The 9764-nt window shown below is 38.0% G+C and overlaps 1 protein-coding gene across 1 annotated transcript in view; it reads left to right on the top strand.

Annotated features, from left to right (window-relative positions):
- Window positions 1-313: 313 nt before the first annotated feature.
- Window positions 314-9764, top strand: part of LOC111868735 (vacuolar protein sorting-associated protein 33A) — a gene marked incomplete in the record, with an annotated part of 21404 nt that continues 11953 nt past the window's right edge. The window contains 5 exon segments of the mRNA XM_033753156.1: window positions 314-423; window positions 2652-2845; window positions 3566-3650; window positions 4635-4739; window positions 6619-6919. Of these exon segments, the coding sequence (XP_033609047.1) occupies window positions 322-423; window positions 2652-2845; window positions 3566-3650; window positions 4635-4739; window positions 6619-6919 (787 nt within the window).

The following is a 9764-nucleotide window of genomic DNA, read 5'->3' as shown; positions in this document are numbered from 1 at the left end:
CCTAGAGGAGCTGGGTCATGGCTCCTCAACCGCCGGGCCGCGGCCCAGTAGTGGGCCCTGTCATCAATTATATAGAGCCGCGATAGGCTCTTCTGGAATTTGTCATTTTCATTTTCTAAACATTTTTCATGAATAAATATTTTGTAGTTAGCTTAATGCATGAACTTTAACAAAACTGGAAAGGTATTTACGAGTAAATTTGTTGGAACTGGGCCCCCGTCTTATAAAGGGGCCGCGGTCTCATAAACGTTGAGAACCACTGGCACTGGTCCCACTGGTCTAGGTTATCAAATATATGTTGGTCGGCCTGAAATGTTAAACATGGCTTCTCATCTGTCAGGTGGGAAAGTTAATGTGGCGCTAGTACAAGAATTGGCCAGGAAAGAATTACTTCAGCTTTTGGGAAAGTGCGACGGTAGTAAGGTATAATAGGTTTAATCATATATCTGTACAATATGATACGGACATAATAATTGGACGAGTTGTCCTGCGAACATAACAGGAGAACTGCGGTTCTCGGGGCGGTGAATGTTAAGATTATGGTCGCTTCTCAGAAGATCGCACTTTCAGTTATAGGAGAAAGTACAAAGAAAAACAGAGATGTATGGCTTTCTAGATCGATACTTGACTGTTTTCTGCACGCTTTAAATATATATAATGATTATATCACTCGTATTGCCAGTCGGGGGGGGGGGCGGAGTCTTAAAATTAAATCACAACTATACTATAAAGACTGACCTAATGTCTCTCTAAAGCAAATTAAGAAATTGTGTTTGTATACCCTGAAACACCAATCCAGTCACTAGCGTTAACCCCATGCATAAACATTTATTGCTCATGGTCATTATAGTACTCACTAAAATTTACCTTTGTTTTCATATTGTAAATTCGAAATATGTTTTTGTTTCTAAGTAATAAATAAATAAATATACAAAGAAATTATGACTAAATTAAATTCGGGGAATGTAGTAACGTAGTTGGTTGAGGCACTATGCTACAAGCTGGAAGGAAATGGGCTCCATTCCTGATGAGGTCATTGGATTATTTTCAGTTTACATAAACCATGCACTGTGGCCCTGGGGTCAACTCATCCTCTAACAGAAATGAGTACAAGGAATCTTCCTGAGGTGTAAAGGGCAGCTGGTGTGTAAGGTTGACAACCTTACTGCCGTCTGTGAGCCAATTGTGTAGAAAGTATGGGAGCCTCGACATCTCACAACTGTATGGGCCTTCATAGCCTGAGGAATAGCATTACCTTTTTCCTTTCATTCATTCATTCATCAATGGCTCTACAGTCACTTGTTGGACTCTGACCTCTTCTTCAGTTTCATAATCTTTTTTATAGTCTGTAGGACTCCTTGAATGAGTGACCGTTTACCTTTTACCTTACCTTAAATTTGGGGAATGCTTGCTGTGACACACTTCAGAATCTTTTATCTTCCCATATGCTATTGAAAGTTGTAATGATTAAAATATACAGAACTAAATTTTCATGTTGTTTTGTATGTTTGTTAAACTGTAAGTCAGGAACATCGATTGGGGGTAATTGAAAACGGCATTGAGGACAACAATTAGACCCAAGAGGGAGGTGTATTTTATGATGAAGTCAGTGTCTTAGATTATGTAGCTTCCAGTGGCAGGGTGAATGGTGAATAATGAATTTAAAAGTATTTGGAAAGAAGGTGGTCATGGCCTAATGAAGGTACTATCCTGACATTTGCCTAGAGTGAATGAGGAAAACCACCAGGATAACTGGTATCATAGCTAAGAAGCAGACTTATCATCCCACAAATACTAGTGTACAGTGTTACCCCCACATCAGCCTGCTCATTGTTAGTCCTCTTACTACTAGACATAATGTGCTGATTTGTTAATTATTATATTCCATTTTGAAGTGAAGTGTGTTATGTTCACCATAATTGATTTTTATTACAGCACCATTCACTGTGCTGCTGAATGTCATGGTCAAGTAGTTACTGCTTCTTTGTATTTGGAAGGTGTTAGATTTGAATCTCAGTCCATTAATTACAATTACTTAAATAACTAACTCTCTGGAACAGAGTCCTTCTTGAGATGCTAATAGCTATAATAATAAATTCCCCACCTTTAATGAAAAATGGTGTTGCATTGCTGTGTTTATGAGCCTGCCACAGTCCCTGTTCTGAGCAAGATGAATCCAGATATTGTAAGCAAGGTTTCTTTAATTTCCTTCACTCCCTTGAAGCAAGAATGTTAAAATAGGCCAAGACTGATTGCTTTCTTTTCCTTTATAATTCATCATTGATACACTCATCCTGCCATTTGACTGCATAACAGGGCAGTTGAAAAAGCTTTGGAAGTGAATAATGAGTCATTTATACCTTCTGCCCAATTCTAGGAACCTTGTGAAGTAGGGTGGCTTAATTTTCATTTCATGCATCCTGTTGTGCTATAATATACAACTTCTTGATTACAACTGGCTCTGCAAAACTAGGCACTGATCTTGATATTAGTTGTGTTGTGACGGTTGTAATAAAGAAGTTGTAGGGTGGCTTACTTTAAAAATGATGCTACAAAGGAATATGTTTGTGAATAAACTGAAATAGGTCAAGTTGTTTCATTGTATTACCTTTAAGATAAATATGGGGGCTTTATTGTGTTTGTTATTTCAGGCAATGGTATGGGATGAATCACTGGCAGGACCAGTGGGTCTTGTTGCAAAATATGATCTGTTACGGGAGAATGAAGTACTGAAAATGTTCCCATTAAGAGCTGGCCACCTCCCACCTTCTCCTGTAAAGAATATCATATTCATAACAAGACCACAGTTACATCTGATGGACTTGGTTGCTGACAACATATATGGGTATGTATAAACACTACTACTTTCTTTCTTTCATATATTTCTATTTTCTGGAATATAATAATGGGTAGTCCATCAAAAGTCAACCTACATTTTGGAGGAACACATCAACTCCCATCTTCAGGGTTGAAGAATAATCCATGCAACAAACCGGCATAAAGCAGGTAGTAGGCTTGCTACTTTCAACAGGCAGTGTTGTATTATATTCCAGAAGATAGAATTCTTCATGATGACTTGTTTTGAGGACCTCAGAACCTTGTTTCCTTTACATTTGCAGGAAGACATGATTGAAAGACTATCGAGGAACTTGAATTTCAGAAATTTAAATCTCAGCCATTCCAGCAATCCTGCAGCCTACTGCAATTGACTAGTGATTATTGCTACTACATTCCAAAATATATTTTTTGCAGATTGATTACATCTAACTGATTAGCTTACTTTTTGTAGCTAAGCCCTTGAGAAGCTGACATGTGCTTAACCGGTTAAGTAATTCTTCACCTTGTATGGAACCTGGAGGTTAATAACTGACGTCAGAAGAACCTGCTACTGAGTCCTATCCAGAGCCAGCTGAATCCACTCCACACACTCAGACCCTGTTTCAAAGATCCATTGTAATATTATCCTCCTGTTTATGCTTAGGTCTCTCAAATAGTTTTGTATGCATTTCTCATCTCTGACTGGGTTCGTCATGAATGTAATCTCATAAGAACTTCTTTATTGTAGGGAAGAACGATCAGGTGGGTGCAGGAAGGAATTCCATTTATTCTTTGTTCCACGGAAGAGTCTGCTATGCGAAAAGTGGCTAAAGGTATGTCATCATCCCACATTACACCTTCGGGTTGGTTAGCTCTCCGTGGATCAGAAATTCCCTGAACACTTCCTGCAGTATGAATTGTAATGTTTTCCCCTGTTAAACCTCTTCTCACTTACTCTCTGTCTGTCTCTCTCTCGCTTTCCCTGAAGGTTGTAATGTCCTGAAATGATTTTGAGTGCCTCTTGATGGGGTGTTGCATTGGATATTGGTTTTAGTGACTATTTACAGGTCATAACTACAAATAAGTATAACACTGTCGCTAACTTCCACACTTTACAGAGCACTAGAGCACACACTAAGTCTTTTCTAGCCCACTGTCTTCATTAGAAGTTGCCTGGTAATAGCTTGAACAATGGCTATTCCTCTTTGTCCATGCTCAAGTCCTCTCTGAATGGCAGTTCCCCTCCAACTGAACTAAGCTTTAACTTTGTCCCACTTCTAACTCCTCAGCTTGGACCACCATAGAAAACACCATTTCAAACAGTACCTCTGTTGTTGTGTGTTGATTCATTTCTGTGGAGACGTGTTTGTTTGGAACCATTACCCAGCAGTGGCTGTGGTATATTTGCCTATCATGGTTGCTGCCAAATAATGACTCTACATGCTGCAGTATTTCCTTAATCTGGAAACTTGGTATGAATGTGAAACCACTAAGATAAGATCCATTTGATAAAATATTCATTTTATTCACTTTTTATGGATAGTTTGTGGATATCAAAAATATAACATGGTTACTTCCCCAGCCATCTCTGTCAGTTCACTGTTCATTATTGTCCTTAAATTTACCGCCATCATAAATTCCACAGCGGAAATGTGGAGCATAGGGTACAAGTGTAATCCAGTCTTTCCCAATCTGAGTAACGAGTTTTAAAGTATACTGAATTGTGTTTACATTTCACATATGGGAAGACATCTTGCATAGCATTTGAAGTTTAAGAAGTAACACTGCAGTTGAATATTATTGTCCCTTCTTTACAGAATCGGGGTGTGTATGGAAACTTTGCTTTAATTGAGGAATTTGCCTGTGATCTCTTTCCTTTTGATAGTGACCTGATGTCAATGGAGTTGGAATCAGCTTTCAAAGTAAGGAACCCTGTTCATAATCTGCTTTGTGTATATATATATGTATGTGATGTTTAAAAGAAATCTGGGGTTTGTATGTGTTTCTAGGTGGGATATCGGATTTTAACAGTTAAAAGAAAATACATGGTTGTCCTGTAGTTTGTCCGAGATTTAGAACATGTAGTGAGAAAGTACAGGCCACAGTGTGTTGCCACAATGTGCTCTTCACAAGGGTATTGCCATTTCACAGCAGCATTTAAACATTACATTAATGCAGAAAACACTACATATCTGTTTACTGTCTTCTGTAGTGTACTGGATTGATCATAAGCATTAAAGGATTGCACACTGTTGTAACTGTGAGGAAGTTCTGTTCAATGAACAGAATTCTGATAATGTAAGAAGGAAGGACAGGCAGTCTGATAAAGAATGCCTTATTCATTAATATTTATATACAGCATACACTGAAAAAGTATTTCCTCTTCACACAGCAATGAAGATATCCACATCTGATATAGCTTTGATCTGCATGCATATCCTAGCAAATGAGCAATAGTTCGTAATGAAAGTGCCAGAGAACAATATTCAGTCATGGCGTCATTGCCGCTAGAAAGACCACAATATGTGTAAATTGTATAAAGTTCACCCCCATACCCACTCTCCATCGCACTTTCATTAAAAAGACATCAGTATCATTACTGAATCATATAAACTTGTGCTGATGTTAATGAACTGAAATGACAGTTTTCTGTTAGGCTGAAATGACATACATAAGAAGCCGTGGGTTTGTAAGTGGTTAGTATATGAAACATGTCACAGCTGTTAGCGTCTTCAGTTAGCAAACTATCACAGAATGTGATTCACTTATGCATATCAATTTGTCTCACTTTTTTCTTGTTAGTCCTCAAATATCAGTAACTCTGTCGAAAGATGCCTTCTCTGTAGTTATAAAGCATTGTAGGTGATAGGTTGGAAGGGTGTGGAAGCAAACATTTGTTATCTGTCATAAGATCCTTGAAGGACTAGAAAACTAAAAGAAATCCTAATCAGGTCTGGCAGCCTTTGGGCCAAGAATTCAATCCAGGACCTGCCAGATCTGAAGCAGCAATGCTAACCACTCTACTGCAATTTTTAGTGGTACTTATACAATTACTGAATCTTCTTTTTAACTGCTTCCTGTTTTTCTGGAAGGGGTACATGGTAGCATAGTTGGTTAAGGCACTATGCTACAAGCTGGAAGGTTGCGGGTTTGAGTCCTGATGAGGTGGATTTTTCAATGGACCTAATCCTTCCAGCCACACTATGGCCCTAAGGTTGACTCAGCCTCTAACAGAAATGAGTACCAGGATTCTTTCTTGGGGGTAAAGGGTGGCTGGTGTGTAAGGCTGACAACCTTATCACCATCTGTGAGCCAATTGTATAGATAATGTAGAATCCTCAACATCTCACAACCCTATGGGCCTCACTGGCCTCTTACAGGAATAGCTTTGCCTTTTACTTTTTTCTGGGAGTGTGGATGATGGATTAGTAAGTTAAAAGTTTGCAGAATGTGAAATAGCAAAATACTTGTGCTTTGTATGTTGTAAGTAGTGGTCCTGTCTGTAAATTTGTATATTACATTTTTAATCAACTCTAAAAATATTGTGATCATTTTAGGACCTTAAAGGCGGCAAGAGAGGTTTTTTTTTCCTTGGCACTACAGTCCCAATGGGTCTAGGCCTACCTCCATGAACTTAAGAGAGGTTTTAGCCCTGCTGAAATAAGCAGAATGATCAGTAACATTCTTCTGCAAGTTGCTTACCTGTCTCATATTTCATTTGGTAATTACAGAATTAATAGTCAGATGTGTTAAATTTCAACAGAGTATATTGATTCTTCATTGTGTGCCTATTTACTCCAGGAATATTATTTGGAGAATGATCCGACATGCTTATACCAAGCAGCTCAAGCAATCATGACCTTGCAAAGTCTGTTTGGTGTTATCCCTCGAGTATCAGGCAAGGGACCAGCAGCCAAACAAGTATGGGATTTGATGTGTCGCATGGCCCGTGCAAAACAAGATACTGAGAGACCTGGGCTCATACCCCAATCCCAAATAGATCACCTGTTGCTCGTGGACCGAGGAGTAGATCTACTCTCTCCTCTTGCTACACAGCTCACATATGAGGGGCTCATCGATGAGATTTTTGAGATCAATAATAGTGAGTAAATGACACACATAAGTTATTTGGTTTAAGTTGGTAATTAAAGCATGCTATCAGACATTTTTATATAAGACTGATCTGCTGTGAATTACATAAAATACTGATTTTTGTGTTCTCGTATATGTAAGTTGTTTAATTTTTGTTATGCAATTTTTTTTTGTGAATAAGGGTGATTCACTTGAAGGAAATTCTGAATTAATGATTATAAATCACACAGTAATTTACCAATGAAAACAAATCTTGACAAGTATGTGCCTTGGTACATGTAGAGACAATTTTTTGATGGTGATGCAGTGCAGAAACAGTTCCTGAAAGCCACCTGATCTTGCTTGAATGGTCCCATAACCCATACAAGAGAAATATTCTGCTCAACCATATACATTACTTTGCCTCACAGTGTGTGGAATCACAAGCTCAAGGAAAGGGCATGAACTTGGTAATCAAGCTGGCTAAGTTTTGGGTGTATTGGTAAATTACTGCATGATTTGTAGTTATTAATTTGGAGCGTCCTCTCAAGGGATCACACTGGAGACATCTTAAATGATTAGATTCACATTCCCTAAAGTAACTCTCAGTTTTTCAACCAACTACTGCAGTTCACCTCCATATAGAATATTTAAATAATGCTGTGAAATATATTTTTCATAAGTACATTCAATATTTTTATTCCATAAGAATGCAAGTTATGTTTTAATTACAGTAGAACTTGGTTATAACGTCATAAAAGGGACCTAAAAATAGTGTCGTTATAAACGAATGTCGTTGTAACCGAAATGGGCACTTCCACAGTAGCCTTATGTTAGTCACGTAAAAATCTACCAAAAACCGAGTTAAAATGTTGCATTTTTTAGTGAAATACGTAGTTAAGTACAGACTAACGTAACATTAACGTGGAATTGCCCAAATGTGTAATATCAAAGACATATTACAGCGCTTTTCACTGACAATACACACCGCACTAATACTGTATATTAAAGGTAGGCCTACTCACCAAATTACAGTAGATTACATCAATTGTTGTGCCTTACTGTACCTAGATACGAGTACAGTAATCAGTTATCTTCATCTGTTTCCTGTTACTTGCGCAATACACACTTTCTAAATTACGTTCAATGTCCATATCAGAGAAATTCAGGAATGAAAATGACGTTACATACGAGGTTGATGCATTTGTGCATGTCGTACTAAGCAAGGTATAAAAACAGTTGCTTTATGAGGAATTAGTTCATACCATTGAATATTTGACGCAATAGACAAGGTGTCACAGAAACCGATGTTGCTATAACCAAGTTTTACTGTATATGTAACTTTCATCACATACAGGGAAGTTCTTATCTTTGTTGACTGGTTCATGGCACTGTGCTTCACAGCTACCAGTGCACCAACAGATGCGAAGCAGATATGAATTTTGCTGATGATTCAATATGCCTGCTGGCTCATAACAAATGGAATGAAGTAGTTACAATTCACAGATCACACAAGGTGTTGAAAGTGTCGTCTCTCTACATACAGACATTCCTCGTGCTGGTAGAATAGGTTTTGATTTACCCTTTGAAGCTGCTCTGCAGGAATATATTCAATTTTCCTACAAATATTTTCCTTTAGTTCTTCCATTTGGGTGTTACTGTTGTAAACTTCGTCCTTCATACAACCCAAGAAGAAAACCATGAGGATTAAGATCAAGTGAACTTGCAGGACAAATACCGCTGGTGACAAACTGACAGGCTGTAAAAACCAACTATAAAAATGAACCCTGCTAGTTGGATCATGGAGCTGAAAGACGTCACAATATCATAAGATGTTTCACTGTATTGTCTTCTTATTGAATGAAGCACTTACTAAAATAAAAATTAATATTAAATTTGAGAATTGGAAGTTAAAAGTTGAAGGTTAAAATGAATTAATAAAAATATGATTGAAGTTGAAGTAAAATTCTGTCATCAGGGGTATAAAACCATGTAATTCATTGAAAGCCAACTGATGTTTTAGAGGAACATGCTGCTTCTGTTTTCAGGGTCATAGAATAAGCTAAGCCAAATGAGAATTCAGTGACCTCCATTGAGGCATGTTCTGAGCCCCGTGGGCGGTCTGAAACCATAGTTTTCGAGACTGTAGTTATTACAGTTGACAGGGGTGTCATTAAAGTAACTATGAAACATGCGTAAATTGTTACCAGCTTGAACCACTAAGTAACGTTCAGAGTCAGAAGTCAACAGTGCACATATTGCTTGCACACCATTGCTGCTCCGGTAGATTTCAGGTGCAGTTATGTTGTCTCTAGCCCTTGTTTATAGGGCATGATGTTCACAGTTGGTGACAGTCTTCCCTGATCCTGTTGTAAGACTTTAAATGTGTCTGGCCCAGCATACACAGAACTTACTGTTCACTTCCTTTTAAAGTTTGACACTATTATATGCTGAGATCTGAAAATAATAAAATTTAACTAACCGAACAGATTGTACCTTCTATGCTGTCTGTGCACCTTCCAAATGTGCATGCAAAATGAATTTCTCCCAGTGCCTTCTTTACATACAGGGTGTCCCAGGAAGAATGGACCAAACTTCGGGAGGGTGTTCCTTATGTTAAAGTATGCCGATATAACCCAAAACACCTATGTCCAAAGTTGAACGGTTACGGAGATAATGGCCAGAGAAGTGTCAAACTTTGACCGGCGTTGCACACTTGTTGATTACAAAATACATATTAAAACTGGCAGGACTATCTGGATTCTGTAATGTTAATAATGTACGTAACATCAAACTAACTTGTGAGTGACATGAAGCCATAAAATTGAAGTACAAAATACTCGCTCGCCATGTCATAATTGTCCTTAGGGTTTCCA

This window comes from Cryptotermes secundus, unplaced genomic scaffold (assembly GCF_002891405.2).
Source record: "Cryptotermes secundus unplaced genomic scaffold, Csec_1.0 scaffold13, whole genome shotgun sequence".
Lineage (NCBI taxonomy): Eukaryota > Metazoa > Arthropoda > Insecta > Blattodea > Kalotermitidae > Cryptotermes > Cryptotermes secundus.
Note: the sequence above shows the minus strand (reverse complement) of the source record. Positions and strands in the feature narration are given on the sequence as shown.